General features: G+C 37.9%; 1 protein-coding gene across 3 annotated transcripts in view; it reads right to left on the reverse strand.

Moving 5' to 3' along the window:
* RGS22 (regulator of G protein signaling 22) overlaps positions 1-19,085 on the reverse strand; it is a 145,452-nt gene that overhangs the window by 47,079 nt on the left and 79,288 nt on the right. For all 3 annotated transcript variants that reach the window (XM_070383040.1, XM_070383039.1, XM_070383041.1), the window contains 2 exons: positions 3,095-3,289; positions 1,092-1,184 (listed from right to left, as the gene is read on the reverse strand). In XM_070383040.1, coding sequence (XP_070239141.1) covers positions 1,092-1,184; positions 3,095-3,289 — 288 coding nt within the window. The remainder of the gene's footprint in view (positions 1-1,091; positions 1,185-3,094; positions 3,290-19,085) is intronic.

Here is a 19,085-nt window from a genome sequence, read left to right on the forward strand (position 1 = left end):
TGTTTTTGAAAAACATCAGACCATGAGATAAACTCCTATATTTAAAAAATTTTAATAGGTAGACATATTATGAATAATATGTTAAAAAATTTTAAGATATAACTTTATAATATACTATCTTCATGAATTTTTATGTATCCTTTCCAGGTATTAATTAGTGGAATTTCAAATAAAGAATTTCTATATGTATAAGGCAAAATCATGAATATACCTAAAAAATAACTTTACTGTCTGTGTAAAAGTTTAAAAGAATAAAGATTTCAGATAGGTAGAAAGTAGAAAGTAAAAAATCATCTGAAATCTTGTCACTCAGAGCTAACTATCTTTAACATTTTGATGAACATTTTTCCAAATAGCTCTCTTTGCATATATGTATACAAGTAGAAATGCATGTACAATTTTATATGAATAGGATTACATCAGACCAGTGTTTGTTCCCCACATATTTATATAATAACATGTCCTCGGCATTTTCCATGTGAATAAATATGAACCTAAACTGTCATTTTTATGTAGATACACACATTTAATCTTATGGCCTTATGGATCTACCATGGCTTACTTAGATAATCACAAATTTGTAAATTTATATATCAAAACAACACCTGACTATCACAGTCAATCCTATGATCTTTTTATTGACTCCGTTAAAGCCTTTCCATATTTTTCTTTCTTGTTTTGCTTATTGCTGTCACACAACACTTCCTTTTCTGTTTGGAAAACTCAAGTTAATTCTTTTTGTAACTTGACAACAAGTAGAGTTGCTGCCATACAGAAAATAGCCAGTAACATCCAAAGGAATATAACGTGGCTTGAAGACTCTAAGGCAAATGAGTATCTTGGCTCCCTACACGACTTCATCTGCTTTCTTTTTCTGGCTTTGTTGTTAAATAACGTGTCAGTAAAATGTGATACCTGTCATACGCAGCATGTTAGGCAAAGCAGCAGCAGAAAATGGAACTGCCTGCCCCCTACTTTATCATACATGAGCTCCTCAATCAATGATCCCTATTCCCACACACCACCAATACATGCAGTGAAAATCCTCTCCAGGTTAAAATGTTTGTTTTTCTAAGTAGAGAGTTTCTTACCTCAGCTTTCTTGAAAACTGTCTCTTTATGCAAAGCCTGTAGCTTTCTCAAGTATGTGGAATCTAGCTGTCGAGTTTCTTCCACCAGCTCCACCTATAATAAAACAATAACAAAGTTTGTAACATCAAAAGAATATGCATTATGAAAAAGTGGGGAAAGAATGCACAATTTGCCAATAACAGTGGGCTAAAAAACAAATACACTTGCCAATAAAGTAAGTTAGTTTGGAGGCAAAAGCAGGAAGACCTACATAGTGAAAAACACTAGTTACAGCAAAGTCAGACCACAAATGCACATGATAAAACAGAAGATGCATACATGTCTGTGTAATGATACAATGCATACATGTCTGTGTAATGATACAATGCCACCAAAGACCATTCCTCCTTTCTGGATACCCCATGTGAAATAACAGACAATGCAAACACATTGGGTGGGTCACATTCCCAGCTTCTATTCATTATAATGGGATAATAGTCATGAAGATTGGAGAAGGCAATGGCAGCCCACTCCAGTACTCTTGCCTGGAAAATCTCATGGACGGAGAAGCCTGGTGGGCTGCAGTCCATGGGGTCGCTAAGAGGCAGACATGACCGAGCGACTTGACATGAAGATAGGCACAGCTAGCTTTAGGGGACCAAATAATCCACAGTAGAAGAAAAAAATGATGGCACTCTACTCAATCATGAAATTAAACCTCACAGCAGGACCCAGCCTTCAGCCTGTGTGCTGCACTGCTTTACACCGTCAGGAGAACAAGATCATTTTCCATTTCTCTACTGCCGGCAAGAATCAGTTTGGCTGACGGAGAACTTCCTGTATTTAATATTTAATTTTGGTTAAATCTCCTTGCTCATCCTTTTTGGGAAAGGGTCCACATAATCCAGTCAGCCCAACTTTTACAGAGGTCCTTTGGGCTGAATTTAAGAAGCTTGTAGAATTAAGAGAAATTTACTTTTCCTTTAAAAAAAGAGCATATAATTTGTCCCAGGCATTTCATAGGAATCACGGCTAATGCCGAAACTTCTTGGTGTTAGGGAAGTTAGCTATAATTCTAAATTACTTTTGTCATCGTGGGACCATATCTCAGATTCATTTTGCTCTATACCATATACTGTATTTAAATCATGACTGGAGAGAAGTTTTCAAAAATTTCATATGATATCCCAATATTCCTAGTGTAAAACATGCATTTCTGTGGTAGAAAGGATGTGAATGTTAATTTTTCAGGACAAAAAGAAATCAGGAATGAAATTTTCATTATTTTGGTCAATGAATTTAATAAGCCATCGTGTTATATTGGTTATAATTCAATAAGGTAAGGGTACATGCAGTAACTTAATATTAAAAATACCCACAAATGGCTTTCATTTGTGATTCAAATTAATCTTCCACACATCAATAAGAATAGTGAAAATACTCAAGCACCTAGACTTAAAATCAGCTCTTTTGGAATGAAAAAAGGTGTGCTGGCACTTTTCTCAAATCAAGCGGTCTGACCTGATGAACATCTGAGAGTGCTTTAAGTCACAGAATGTGTTTTCCATAATACATATGGAATGTTTACATTTTCCATGGGTGTAGTATTTACTGTAACTCATCCAGAATAAAAATACACAGGCTCCTTCCATTAATCAAATTTATTTAAAGCCGCTGCTGAGAAATGGCAAGAAATGACAAAACTAGTATATTATCATGCCACATTTTACTGGTTCACAAGAATCCAAAACTCAGATTTTTCTCTGCTGACATATTTGTAGACAGAATTAAAAATGACATCAATTTTCGTCTTTTGTTAGGAGACAACAGGGAAATGGGGAAAAACTAAGTGAATCAATACTTTCCCTGCCCCAAATTTGTGTCTGCCCAAATCTTAACTCTGAGTTCCTGGCCCATGTGAGACCTTTTTCAGCTTTTCTCTCCTGCAAGTTAACAATGTTGCCTATCATCAGTTTTGCAGTAAACCTGAATGGTTTACACACAGCTGATCAGTGCCACGATACCTTTCTGTAAGCAACTTGGTCTGATTTTATCATCTTTGTCCAAGGCTCAAGAAGGAGGAGGAGGATATATTCTTCTGCTGCATCAAAAAGGTCTTCAAATGGTGGTTGTATTTTCATATAAATTTCTCTTTTCTTTTCCTGTTGAAGTCCAATGTCAAGAGTGGCTGAAGGAGCAATGTATGTAGCAAAAAGATACTAAGGGAGAAGGGGGAGAAAGGAGAGAATATTGGAAGAAACCATATGGTTAGTGGATTCCTCAGCAAGGGCATTTTACAAAAGGTAAGAGAAGGCAAACTAGCTCAAGTAATTTCTTTCTTGAAAGGACGTGTAAAACTACTGAAGACAAAGCAAAGACTTTGCTTTTCATTTTCTTTTCCTATTTCTTTTTTGGCAACTAGTCAAACAGTCAGTGGATCTTGTGTAAGAGTACATGACTTGAATATTCCATTTTTTTTCTCAGGTTACTACTATGTGTTATTATGATTGATTTCGGGTTACGCATCTCCTTTTCCCCTATGTTCATGACATTTCTAACACATTTGTGCTTACTTTACAAAGTAGTTTGAAATACCGTTTTGGAAAAAAGAGGCAAGAATACACCAGGGCTGAAAACTGGCTATCAGTGTTCTAGCTCTAGAGACCCAACAGACTACCTGCCTCACCAACTGAGCTGCACTCTCCATTTGGAGTCCAGTGCTGATGGACATATTGTTCTTTAAGTCTTATATATTTGCCCTAACCCATGCACCTTTTCTGCTTGATAAACTCTGAGTTACTCTTTAAAAACTGATATGGATTTTTCTTCTTCTAGGAACACGTCACTCATATCCTTCTCTCAAGATCATACTTTCTACTAGGACACCTACCACACTACAATGTAATTATATATTTATGTGTCTTCTCTTCTAGAACAAGGTCCTTGAGCACAAATATTGTAGCTTAGTTTTCTGTGATTCTCCAACTCCTAAAACTGTTCTTGGTAGAGAGTAGATGCTATAAATGTACTGATTCCACAGAAAAGACTAATCATTTTTGTCCTGGAATAGGGAAGGAAAAGGTTCAGAAACCCTTCCAAAAAAAAAATAAGCTTCTTCCTTAATCTTTAATATGAATCTTTATGATGAGTTGGAGTAAGTCAGACAAGAGAAGGGAGTTGATGATGGATAATTCTAGAAGAAGAAAAATATGGCCCGAGGCATGGAGATCTGAGGAAGTTTTATAACCTATGGAGAGAATCTAGGCTTCAAGTAGATAACTGGCTAAAGGAAAGAGGAGGAGAAGCGGGCAACAGAGGATGACATGGTTGGATGACATCACCGACTCAGTGGACATGAGTTTGAACAAACTGCGAGAGTTAGTGAAGGACAGGGAAGCCTGGTGTGCTGCGGTCCATGGGGTCGCAAAGAGTTGGACATGACTTAGTGAATGAACTACAACAAAAAAAGAGGTAGAATAAGAGAGGATGCTATAAAGGGAGATAAGCTCCAGAGCATGGATATGATCTGTCATCTTTTGGTACTTTGAATTTTTACCTGAAGATATAAAATGAGGAATCTCTGAGGAGTGACATTATTAGGTATGAATTGTAGAAACAAATCACGGTGATATCATATGGATGAAATGGTTTGAGTAGATCAAAATTTAAGGCAGCTTGGAAGTTAAAAATTTTAATAGCCAGACAAAAAATTATAGGCCACCTTCATCTCTTACTTGCTTTTTTGCAATAGCCTCCTAACTGGTCCTCTCAGGTTCTGCTTTGCTTCCTTATGGTCTTTTCTGACCACAGCAAACAGAGAAATTCTTTTGTGTATCACTCCTCCATTCAAACTCTCTAGTGACTGCCCATCTCACAAGTACAGCAGCCGAAGTCCTTATAAGTACCTATAATTAGAGTTTGGGGACGTTTCTCAGTGCTGAGAAGACAGGGATTATAGTTCAGGACCTGCCAGTGGGGAAGCCCCTGTAAACACCACAGGCTCTCAAAACATCCTAAGAGCAGGGGTGGGCCAGATACACACTCTGGCCTAGAGTCTTTAAAGTGCCAAGTGAAAATAACTGCTAACCTGTAATTCTATACCTAGGAAAAAGTTCCCCTCTAAAATGAAAAGAAAATAAAGATGTCATAAGTCAGTAAACAAAACCAGAATTCATCACCAGCAGACACACACTAAACAAATACAATCAATTAATTAAAGGGAGGCCCTGGACAAAAGCAGGATGGAACAGAGAACAGCAGAAAACACAAATATTTAGGGAAATACCAATGCATATTGATTGTAAAATATAATAATAATGAATAAGGTCAGAGGAAACAGTAACAGAGCCTAAGAAAAAGAAGTCAGAATTGAAGGTTCAGAATTAAGTGCAATTGAAATGACCAACCATGAAGCTCGCTATAGGCAGAAAAGCAAATGAGGTTAGAGTCAGGGTAGTAATACAATTACAAGCAGGCAGGATATCAAAGAACTAGAAGCAAAAATAAAGGAAAAGCACTGTAAATGGCTAAAAGGGAGGACCAAAAAGTTCAGTATATAATAGGCATTCAATAATACTTGCCAAATAAATGAATGGAAGATAGTTGTCTCAACTGAAATTACAATCTGAAAGGGAAATTTCAGAGTTCAAAAATTTTAAGCTGGAGTACTTCCAAATTATCCTGAATTCTGGTATATGGCAATCCCTATTGTTAGCTTAGAAGAAATGGAGATAAAAGACATTAATATTGGGTAAGTTAAGGGAACACTCTAGCATATAGATTATAAGGATTATTTGTATGGATGTTGAAAAAGCTTCAAAATGAGAAAAGAGAAAAAGTAGGGAGAAATTTCATGAGTCATGTATTGAAATTTTCTAGGAAGATAAAGAGAACTTAAAAGATCTTTAGATAACATTAATGAGGTTAAGGAGAGGGGAAATGAGAAGACAATAGACTTCAAAATTCTTGGAAGTTATTAAAAGATGATACCAGAACCATAGCAGAGAACATCTTTTTCTTCCTAAGTGTTGTGAAAGACAGGAGAAGGGGCATACTTAAGAGTCATTCTGGATATTCTATTTAGTTAGAAATAATAAATTAAATTTGCAATCTGGAAAATCCCTTCCCTAAAACATAGGTTCCTAGCCTGCTGGATTTAATAGTTCAAAGTGAACCATACTCTTCCAAATGATTCTAAAATATTCAAAATGAAAATTTCTTCATACATACACGACAATTTTTTTCTAACCTTGGGAATTGTTTAGAAGAATGACCTAAATGACTGTATCAGATTGAAATCTACTCTTAAACTTTTCTAAATTAGAAGTTTTAAAAAGTGTACTAATTAAAATAATGTCTATACTAAGGTTGGAGAAGGAAATGGCAACCCACTCCAGTATTCTTGCCTGGGAAATTCTATGGACAGAGGAGCCTGACAGGCTGTGTCCATAGGATCACAGTTAGACAGGACTGAGCAACTGAGCACATACTAAGGCAAGTTAAGAAACGAAGACTAACTTGATGAAATTAACAACATTAAAAATATCTCCAGAATTTGTTTCAGTAATTTCAGATTTACCCAAAGGAAAGTAAACTTGACTCCCCAAATTACATAAGTTAAAATCAGTTCTTGGGGACGTCCCTGGGCGGTCTAGTGGTTGAGAATCCACCTTCCAGTGCAGGAGACACGGGTTCATCCCTGGTCAGGGAACCTGGGGACTGAGATCCCACATGCCCTGGGGCAGATAAGCCTGTGCACTGCATTTACTGACCCAGGCACCTTGGAGCCCAAGCGCCACGGCTAGAAATGCCTGTGCGTCACAACTAAGATCTGATGCAGCCAAATAAATAAATATTAAAATAAAATAAAATCACTCCCTATTTAGCAAAAAAAGAAAAAAAAGTTTTTATTATCGGCGCAGGAATATCTTCTAATGACAAAATAAAGCAACTTCTTTGTCACTGGGTCAGCTACATTCAAAACTGTATTTTAAGAAGACTGACATGCCACATACCAAACTCTTTGTATAGACATCAGAGCGATCCCTTTGATTTAAAAGCATTAACAGTATGGTACTGGCACAAAGACAGAAATATAGATCAATGGAATAAAATAGAAAGCCCAGAGATAAATCCACGCACATATGGACACCTTATCTTTGACAAAGGAGGCAAGAATATACAATGGATTAAAGACAATCTCTTTAACAAGTGGTGCTGGGAAAACTGGTCAACCACTTGTAAAAGAATGAAACTAGACCACTTTCTAACACCATACACAAAAATAAACTCAAAATGGATTAAAGACCTAAACGTAAGACCAGAAACTATAAAACTCCTAGAGGAGAACATAGGCAAAACACTCTCTGACATACATCACAGCAGGATCCTCTATGACCCACCTCCCAGAATATTGGAAATAAAAGCAAAAATAAACAAATGGGACCTAATTAACCTTAAAAGCTTCTGCACATCAAAGGAAACTATTAGCAAGGTGAAAAGACAGCCTTCAGAATGGGAGAAAATAATAGCAAATGAAGCAACTGACAAACAACTAATCTCAAAAATATACAAGCAACTCCTACAGCTCAACTCCAGAAAAATAAACGACCCAATCAAAAAAATGGGCCAAAGAACTAAACAGACATTTCTCCAAAGAAGACATACAGGTGGCTAACAAACACATGAAAAGATGCTCAACATCACTCATTATCAGAGAAATGCAAATCAAAACCACTATGAGGTACCATTTCACACCAGTCAGAATGGCTGCAATCCAAAAGTCTACAAATAATAAATGCTGGAGAGGGTGTGGAGAAAAGGGAACCCTCTTACACTGTTGGTGGGAATGCAAACTAGTACAGCCACTATGGAGAACAGTGTGGAGATTCCTTAAAAACTGGAAATAGAACTGCCTTATGATCCAGCAATCCCACTGCTGGGCATACACACTGAGGAAACCAGAAGGAAAGAGACACGTGTACCCCAATGTTCATCGCAGCACTGTTTATAATAGCCAGGACATGGAAGCAACCTAGATGTCCATCAGCAGATGAATGGATAAGAAAGCAGTGGTACATATACACAATGGAGTATTACTCAGCCATTAAAAAGAATACATTTGAATCAGTTCTAATGAGGTGGATGAAACTGGAGCCTATTATACAGAGTGAAGTAAGCCAGAAGGAAAAACATAAATACAGTATACTAACGCATATATATGGAATTTAGGAAGATGGTAACAATAACCCGGTGTACGAGACAGCAAAAGAGACACTGATGTATAGAACAGTCTTATGGACTCTGTGGGAGAGGGAGAGGGTGGGAAGATTTGGGAGAATGACATTGAAACATGTAAAATATCATGTAAGAAACGAGTTGCCAGTCCAGGTTCGATATACGATACTGGATGCTTGGGGCTAGTGCACTGGGACGACCCAGAGGGATGGTATGGGGAGGGAGGTGGGAGAAGGGTTCAGGATGGGGAACACATGTATACCTGTGGCAGATTCATTTTGATATTTGGCAAAACTAATACAATTATGTAAAGTTTAAAAAAATAAAATAAAAAAAAAAAAAAAAAAAAAAAAAAAAAAAAAAAAAAAAAAAAAGCATTAACAGTGAAGGGGATAAAGTACAAAAGCAGCTGAAATGGTGACTCCAGTAACAGTGATAGAAGTGGCTGTCAGCTTCTGGAAGACATCCAAATCACTTCCTTCCATTCCCAGTCTTGCCTTCACTCCTAGTGTCTTTTAAGATCTACTACTACCCACAGTCCTATAAGAGACTCTACATGCCGTTTATATACTCTATCATACCTTCTGGAATTTTGCCTTATGATTTTCTTCAGAATGACCTTCACTTCTCCTTGTTGTTCAGTTGCCAAGTCATGTCTGTCCGACTCTTCATTACTCCATGGATGCTGGGCTCCTCTGTCTTCCACTATCTCCCAGAATTTACTCAAATTCATTTCCATTGAGTCAGTGATGCTATCTAATTATCTTATCTTCTGCCACCCTCTTCTCCTTTTGCCTTCAATCTTTCCCAGCATCAGGGTCTTTTCCAATAAATCAGCTCTTTGCATCAGGTGACCAAAATACTGGAGCTTCAGCTTCAGTTTCAGTCCTTCCAATGAATATTCACGGTTGATTTCTTTAGGATTGACTGGTTTGATCTCCTTTCTGTCCAGGGACTCTCAAGAGTCTTCTCCAGCAACACAAAACAAAATCATCAATTCTTAGGTGCTCAGCCTTCTTTATGGACCAGCACTCACATCCATATGTGACTAGGGGAAAAACCATAGCTTTGACTATATGGACTTTGTTGACAAAGTGATGTCTCTGCTTTTTAATATGCTGTCTAGGTTTGTCATCGCTTTCCTTACAATGAGCAAGTGCCTTTTAATATCATGGCTGCAGTCACTGTCTGCAGTGATTTTGGAGCCCAAGGAAATAAAATCTGTCACTGCTTTCACTTTTTCCCCTTCTATTTGCCATGAAGTGATGGGACTAGATGCCATGACCTTAGTTTTTTGAATGTTATGTTTCAAGCCAGTTTTTTCACTCTCCTCTTTCATCAAGAGACTCTTTAGTTCCTCTTCACTTTCTTCCATTAGAGTGGTATCACCTGCATATCTAAGGTTGTTGATATTTCTTTTCTCCTGGCAATCTTGATTCCAGGGCTTCCCCGGTGGCTCAACAGTAAAGAATCTGTCTGCAATGCCAGAGACATGGCAGGAGACATGGCAGGAGCTGCAGGTTCAATCCCTGGGTTGGGAAGATCCCCTGGAGAAGGAAATGACAACCCATTCCAGTATTCCTGCCTGGAAAATCCCATGGACAGAGGAACCTGTCCATGGGCAGGCTACAGTCCACTGGTCGCAGAAGAATCAGACATGAGTCAGACACAGCTTAACAACAATAACAAATAATACAAGATGTTATTTGTTATTGATTCCAGCTTGTGATTCATCCAGCCCAGCATTTCCCATGATGTACTCTGCATATAAGTTAAATAAGCAGAGTGACAATATATAGTCTTATCATACTCCTTTCCCAATTTGGACCCAGTCAGTTATTCCATGTCCAGTTCTAACTGCTGCTTCTTGATCCACATACAGGTTTCTCAGGAGACAGGTAAGGTGGTCTGGTACTTCCACCTCTTTAAGAATTTTCCACAGACTGTTGTGATCCACACAGTCAAAGGCTTTAGCATAGTCCATGAAACAGAAGTAGATATTTTTCTGGAATTCCCTTGCTTTTTCCATAATCCAATGAATGTTGGCAATTTGATCTCTGGTTCCTTTGCCTCTTCAAAACCCAGCTTGTACATCTGGAAGTTCTCTGTTTACATACTGCTGAAGCCTAGCTTGAAGGATTTTTAGCATAACGTTGCTAGCATGTGAAATGAGTGCAATTGTATGGTAGTCTGAACATTATTTGGCACTGTCCTTCTTTGGGATTGGAATGAAAACTGACCTTTTCCAGTTCTGTGGCCACTGCTGAGTTTTTCACTTTACCATTTACTATATCAATAGCACAGCTTCCTCTCTGACCATTATTCACCAAGCTTTCCTTTACTTTTAGCACAATCTGCAGCTTCTTCTTGCCCTCTAAATAAACTGTGCACCACCACTACTTTCTTACGTAGATGGAACTAAAGACTGGCCATCATTTCACCCACACTCTTAAAATACCCTCAATTTCTCCCACCTCAATCTTCTGCTTTGCCAAGGCTCAATTCTGGGTCAGCCTAATAATTTATTCATTTTTCCAATTCTATCCTCAAGAACCCAATAAAATCTGTGATAATTGGTTCCATTATAAATAGACTTTAAAAAACAAAAGCAACAACAAAACCTCAACTGTGACTGCAGAGCTTGGCAGAATTTTGTTTATTTCTCAACTCTGCCATGCTCTTTAAAGCTCTGAACTGTACCCTTATGCTTCTCCATGTTCAGTGGACTTTATCTTCCACTTAACTGGGAAAACCACTGGTATGAATGTCCTCAACTTTCCTCTCAAGAGCTTTCTTCAAAATCTTTCTCTTTCCTCTGATGTTTCAACGGACTTCTTTCCAAGGCTAAATTACTCATTTGTGCTCTTGACTCCACTTTCACATAACACTGCAACACCAATTACACCCTTAACCTACCTTTCTATTGATATCATCTCTTTCCAAATGCTTCAAAGGTATTCAAGCCAAGCATCTCTCCCCTTCTTAAATATTTTCCCTATTTTGTCCACAAATATCACCCCCTTTCTCTCTTTCCCTTTCCTACAAAACTTCATCCTTCCTTTTCTCTCATTCCTCAATCTATTGCAATCTGGTTCTCATGCCAATGAAACTGATGCCCAAGTCCTCAAAGAACTACATAACTGCCAGTTCAATAGTTTCCCTCCTTAATCTTCACCCTACTTGACTCCTTACACAGCTTTAACACGGTTGACTCTCCCCTGCCTTCAACACTTTCTCCAAATTCTCTGCCAATTTCCATTCTTAGGCTCCTGTGTTGATTCCTCTTTATCCATATCTCTGCCTCCTACAAAGAAATCATTCTTTAAAGTCCTATGTTCAACTTTTAATATATTTTCTTCTTAATTCACATTCTCTCAGTTTCTGACACATGCCAGGCACTCTCTCAAAGGACTTGGGTGCTCTATGACTTCTCTGTACTCCACCCTCATCTTCTCTTCCCCTTTGCTGAGCTTCTATTAAATATTTATCCTAAGGGACTGAGTCTTCCTTGACTCCTGAAGTCTGGCTTAGGTATGATTCTTATGTGTGCTCATAGGACCTCTATCTGTATGTTTCTCCCACTGCACCATAAACTCTGTGAAGACATATTTGATCTCCTTTATTACTGTATCCCTACCAGCTACCATAATGCTAAATTTAGAATGAATGAATGAATGAAAGACTTCATGCATTCTCATAGACTTAACAATCAACTCTATGTGGAAGAAACCCAAATATATACAACTTTAGACCTGATTTCCTTCCTGAACTGAAAACCTTGGCTAAGAGCTGTCTACTTGCTATAACTACATGGATAGCCTATGGACCCTCAAACTCAATGACTGAGTAATATAACTCATTATCTATTCTCCCAAGCCTCTCTGGGTTTCGAGTATTCATTACTTAACATATCATTCACAGAACCGTCTTTGACCTTTTCCCACTTTCCTCTCCTCCCTCTCAAATGCCAATCCTATAAATTTAATTCTCTACACTAAAACAATGAGAAACTGACAAGTATAAAAATATAAAGAGGAAATAAGGGGCAGCAGTTCCATCCCACCAAAAACAATAAAATGCTGTCTTCTGGTCAAGCTCAATCAGACCGTTTTCAGGTCACTTCCTGCTTCCTGACCTCAAACTCATACTGTGCTCTATAAAGCCATAGGCGTCCATGTACACTTGATGTTGTCTTTCGTCTATTTTGTTCCAGTTTTACTGGGATATAATTGACCCGTAGCACTGTAAAAATTTAAGCTGTACAGCATAATGATTTGAGTTACCTATATCAGGAAATAATTACTACAGTAATTATTAACAGTAAGTTAACATCCATCATCTCAGATAGAAACAAAAAGAAAATAGAAAGAATTTTTTCCTTGTGATGAGAACTATTAGTGTCTACTCTCTTAATTTTCATATATATTATATAGCAACATTAACTATAGTCACCACGGTGCATATTACATCCCTAGACTTTATTTATCTCACAACTGGAAATTTGTCCCTTTTGTCCACCCTCATCCAATTTTCCCTCCCCATACCACCCACTTCCGATGACCACAAATCTGATCTCTTTCTGTGAGTCTCTGTTTTTCACAAATGATTTAACTGCATATCTCAGTGTCTCAAGGAGCTACAGTTAGGGTGCCATGTGACTTCATTCTAGTTTAAGCCTACTGTCCTGGTATAATTATTACTAGTTTCCTTTTTATTTTCAAAAGAATCTTGGTTTAGATGATAAATTATATGGTCTCTCCATATTTAACTGCCACCAGTTTTATAAAATTAAAGTTTCTCTGAAACAAGATTCCCAAAAGTACTGAGCACTTATTTAAAGCTAAAAATAAAGAAAGGCAGAATATTCCTTTCTATGAAACATGCATCTGTCTAATTTGCAATCATATGAATTGAATAGCTGAAGCTACTGAAGCTATGAATTGAATATCAAAAGCCAAAATCCCAAAACTGGAATATTTTATGTGAAAGTTGGATTGAAGCTTTACAGACTTCCCTATTAAGAATAAATGCTCTAAATGAAAATCTTAAAAGGAATTTTAAAACACTGCCCCTCTCTGATCATACCTAAACCTAGGTATTTGCCCTCCCACTTTTTGTTTGTTTTCTTGCAGCTAGTTTATCAGAACACTGTTCATTATCACCTAAATAACTTTTCTTTGATCAAGTATCAGCCCCTGCTATGATAATCCTAGCTAGCATAATGATATCCCCTAGCATATGATAATCCCCTGCTAGCATAATCCTGACGAGTAATACACCCCCCTCGCCTTCCAGATTCTTCACCAGTTTTATTATAAAATCACAGAACTGGAAGCCTTAGAAAGGGGTTGGAAGTCTACACTGTGCAGCTTTACTGGCTTCCTCTGAGGCTTGGTCTCTGGTCTCTCCCTCTTCCTCACCTCCCAAGGTGGGTGGGGACAAAGACGGTTAAGGGGGTAAAGAGAAGAAAATTGATCTGTCAGTCCTTAATAAGGCCAAACAATAAGTCTATAGTACATTCAACTTAATTTTGCCATTAAAATCTGAGAATGTCTTTCTATGTTTCTAATAATCCAGAGATAATCTTTAGGTGGATAACTGACCAACTGATAATATATAACAAACACATATATATAACAAAATATATAACAAAGGGATACAATCATATATATGAAACAAAATTAAAAAGTTGATACCTTTTGTTGTTTAGTTGCAAAGTCCTGTCATACTCTTTGTGAACCCATGGGCTGTGGAGGGCACCCCCCGGTGGCTGTGGAGGGCACCCCCCCTGGGGGCCCCCCCCCCCCCCCCACCACCTCACCAGGCTCCTCTGTCCATGGAATTCTCCAGACAAGAACACTGGAGTGGGTAGCCATTTCCTTCTCCAGGGGATCTTCCCCAACCAGGGATCGAACCTGTGTCTCCTGCATTCAGAGGCAAAGTCTTTACTGCTGAGCCACCAGGGAAGCCAACACCACCTTTAAGATCTCTATAAAGATGGTGCAAATCATTTTTAAGTTGATGTAAACTGACTTTAAAATGGAATATAAAGATTATGGTTTATTATACCTAATAAACAATATAGTCTAATTATGGGTTAGAAGAGACTTCCCTGGTGGCTCAGATGGTAAGGAACCTTGCCTGCAATGCAAGAGACCTGGGTTTGATTGCTGCGTCAGGAAGATGCCCTGGAGAACGGAACAGCAACCCACTCCAGTATTCTTGCCTAAAGGATTCCATGGACAGAGGAGCCTGGTGGGCTATAGCCCACGGGGTCGCAAAGAGTCCACCACAACTGAGTGACTAACACACACATATGGGTTAGAAACTCACTGTTTAAGAATCCTGGATCACTTGCTTTTTTATTGGCCACCCAGTTTGTCCTTTCTAGCCACTGAGGAAATAACAATGTAGCTAATGTTGGAGGAGAAAAAGCTCCCTTCATATCAGAGTCAGCTACTCTGACTCACATTAAAGCTGAGATTCACTCAAGGCACAGCTGTGGCCTACATGATTCCAATTTAAACACTAACCTGTGATGCTTTAACAACCCAGCAGGGAAGTTTTTGAGAAGGGATACAAGCACTGCCTGTCTGTGATCAGACTGCCTGGCACTGCACTCAGCATGGCTCTCTCTAGACCTCATCTCTCCTGGAGACACTCAAAGGTTATGTAATCAGGAAATGCACCACGGGCGGCTTGCCCGGCCCTGCTCTACACCTGTGTCTGTGACTCACTCTCTTGGCATCTGTATCGGATATGGGGGAAAAAAATCAACGCCTCCCCCTGAAACATGTCTTAGGGTCTTGAAATTCTGGAAGTTAATTTTCTTGTTTAGCTAAACTCTCAAGCCTATGATGAAAAAAATAGATGGAGGATAGATACCTTGGAGACAGGAGGAAGAATGGAATTGGAGAGTGGAATGGTGAAACAAACTGGGAGAAAAGAAGAGAGAAAGAGAAAGGGAGGAAGGGGAGGGAGGGAAACATTTTGATAAATGTTTGTCTTCTAAAGGATAGTGAGATGACAAACAGATTTACTCTGAATACACATTAGCTTTTTGGAATTATAGGGAAAAATATAAAAATGTTTCTGTTTGCCTCTTCAAGGAAATCTCAGATGCTTCATTACTTAGAGCTAATATCCTGAACACAACAGCTGTATTGCACTACATAGGAGATGGCTCAAATTAAAATATGACATTTCCCGTTGCAATTTATATTTTTTCCAATGCTAAGATATTTTCTGTGCAAGATTTCAGAATTGCCACTTAATAGTTTTCAAAATCAAGCGTGTTATGAGCATATTCTTGGATGAAAGTAGACCCCAATCTCCTTTTAAATATATCACAATGCATTCCAGGCTTGGTATTCCAATATTTTATTGATTCTCATGGACCCTGGAACATATTGATGCTTTCTTACTGCATCATAAAGTCTAGATGAACATACTTGAGGAAGGAGAATTTGGGGTTTATTGAGTTTATTCTTGTTTTTTACAGTGTTAAAAAAAAAAAATGAAACAACTTCCAAAACTATCTGTGCTATTTGGATTTCTTTTTGTACCAAAGACTAAATGATGACAGCTCTGGGGTTAGATTCCAATTATCATGCTGTAGAAGCACCCAGCAAAGTACTCTCACTGTGCCAAAGGTGAGCACAGTCTTTGGGAAAGCATCTTTTCCATAAGTAGGGGCCATTTGATGAGCTGCAGCTTGACACTCATCTGTGTTCCAATGAAAATAAGAACGATTTCTGTGTAGCCTTAAAAGGCAAAGTCAAGACTAACACCAAATGTTGTAGCACATGTGTTGATTTGCTATGTTACATTTCAGCTGTTAGTTATGTTAATGGAACAGTTTCACATAATTCGTCTTGATGTATTTATTTTAATGATCATATATATGTATCTTTCCCTGATTGCCTGGTAACACTGATTGCATGATGTTCTGCTGTCACCACCAGGCCAGGGCTGGAAGTAAGAAAAAAGAGAAATGTAAAATTTCAACTGCAGAACTGTATGACGTAAAATGAGTCCCTCAGTACACTAGATACAAGATGTGTAAAAACCTATATGCTGTGAGATCTTAACACCTGACTACAGGACAACAAGCAGAACATACCATCAGGTTAATAAAACCAGGGACATCTAAAAAGTAGATTTTCAAAATAACCTATTAAAGTATTCCAAAAATTAGGAGAAAACATTCAGGCTTCAGCATTCAGTGTCATTAGCAAGCCCTTTTTTCTTAGATCCATTACTCCACTGCAGTGGTAAAAGAAGGAAATCTAATCATGTAAAGCTACACAAAGATATGTATCTTTCACTGTCTTCTATTAATAGTAATTGTCCAACTGCCCACCGAGAGAGTGGAGGAACTGTAAAGCTGTCTGCTGTTGCTATTTCCTTCGACTTACTGGGAGGTAGCATTAGGGTCCTGCCAGATGGACTAACAGGGTGGTATCAAAGACCTCGCTAGCCCCTGGGAAGAAGAAATAGCCCATAAAACCCATGGCACTATTAGATATACTCAAAAGACGAAAACAACTTTAGCTACTGAAATATACGAAGATTTTCCTTTCCCCCAGTTTATACTAAAGAAATTGTGCGGGCTCTGCAGAGTCTAGAGCAAAGATAATACTCTTTGGTAGGTGCAGGCGACGGTTCGTAGGCATTCTCTAACGGGTAGAGGAAATTATTTGACAGTGAAGGGTCAGGGTCTCCAGGAATAACATTACAGAAACATAAGGCTGAGAGGATCAGAGTGATCCTTTTCCCCTGTCATTCTCTCTTCCTCTACTGTGTGCTGCAGCCAACTCACAAAAGCTAATTCATGAATTTTCAGGTATTTACTGAATGGGGTTGTTAAATTCAATCACTATCAAAAATTGTATAAACTTACAACTATATAAATTACATTAAAAACAAAGATAACAAATACTCAAAACCCATTACTTCCTCATGATTTCACTGTCTTAGGACTGTCCACTCTCTTGAGGTTATTTACCACTACTCTGTCTGGTGAGAATACTACATACTGGTGGCTGCTGGGCCTCTCCTCCCAACTCTGGGCTCAGTAATGCCTCGTGGGAGCTTGAAATCATCCACGGGGACAGTATTTACACCCTGGAGATCAGCAAATGCTACAAATCAGGGCTGCTTCGCTGCCACTCAGAGAGGTGGTTATTAAACATTTATCATCATACCACTGACTATAAGGCAAAGATATTTCTCTTTTCCTGTCAGGATTACTAAAGAAAGAGAAATAAAGTTGGAAAAAAGCAAATGACACCAACTAATTCAAATGCTGGAGGCAAAGCCACATACCAGAATATACTAATTCAGGCCAGAATGTGCCAATTTATAACACAGTTTACTTCAGTAATGTTTAACTGGTGTCCATCTGTAAAAATAAGGCTACAGTAAAGTTCTTTTTCATAGTTAAAAGTCAAACTACAAGAGCAGGACAAGTAAGTTTTTCTTTGAAATTGTTTACATTCTGAATAGTCTTTATTTAGAAAATGGCAAAGTTAAGCTTCAAATGTTAAATTTAACTTCAGTCTGATTAGTAAATCAGAATAGGTAAGAGTTTAGTTGGGAAGAGCTTGTTAATGTGTCCTCATGAGAAAGTACAAGGAGCAGCTACAAAGAAGAACCATTAAAACATAATGAGAAATAAAACTGGTACTAATGGATCTTGATGTAGTGTCTGGACCCTGAAGAGACCAAGATCACTTCACAGACAATCGCAGAACACAACAGAACAGATGTCCACTACATTGTAATAACAACAAAAAACCGTATTACTGTACTTGAAGGCAAACAGCAAGTAACGTGGGATCTTCTCAACTGAGCTCAATAATTCCGTCCTTGGAATTCATATAAAAAAAATGAAATGAAACTGTGCTCCAAAAAGCTAAAGGCAAAGAGTCCCTGGAGGGGTTTATAAAAGGAATGTAAATGCCTTGATATGGGACACTTTCAGAAATCACAAAATATTTACTTCAACAAAAAGAAAAGTCTGTTTTCATAACTTCACAGCTCTAGCAGCATAGAACATCATTATCTGAGTTCATATGAGGCAGAAAAAAGAAAATAACGAGCAAGTTCAAGCAATCCAAATTTTTTTTCTGTAAAAGGAGGAAAAAATGATGATTTTTAATGACCTCTCATATCCCACAAGAAACTCAAAAACATTACTGAGGAGCTATGCCGAGAGGGAGTAAATTACAGATGGAGCTTTCCACCAATGGGTTTTTATGTGAAGGACATTGGGGTTTTTCAACTAGGAATCTTAAAGATGAGATCTAGAGATTGCAACATCCTGATACTGAGGCAAACTACCGCAGAGATCAACATGAGACGGAGTTGCACAAAAATGATAATGTGATGACAGTCAAACAGAATTTCTGGCAAGTACTCTGACTCTAGTAAGTAGAATTCAACGCAGAAGAGAACCTAAGAAAATGCCAATAGGATAAAAGTGTAAAACAAACTTGAATCATTTTGGACAGAAAGAAAAATCAAAAGGAAAAACAACATGTTAAGTAAAGCCAAAAACAAACCACAAGCTCAAGGGACAAAATAGACTAGGCTTAAGACTGATTTGGGCCATTGCTTAAGGTATTTTAAGCAAAACTGATTAAGTATATGATGGAATAAAATCACAAAAAGAATTATTACTAAGGCATTTAGGAAACCTAAGCAACAAATAAGGATTTTATTTTCTATAATTTTTTAATTCATTTAAAAAAACATTTTAACAGACAAAAGCAATAT

The sequence above is a fragment of the Bos mutus genome, chromosome 14 (assembly GCF_027580195.1).
Source record: "Bos mutus isolate GX-2022 chromosome 14, NWIPB_WYAK_1.1, whole genome shotgun sequence".
In the NCBI taxonomy this organism is placed as follows: Eukaryota; Metazoa; Chordata; class Mammalia; order Artiodactyla; family Bovidae; genus Bos; species Bos mutus.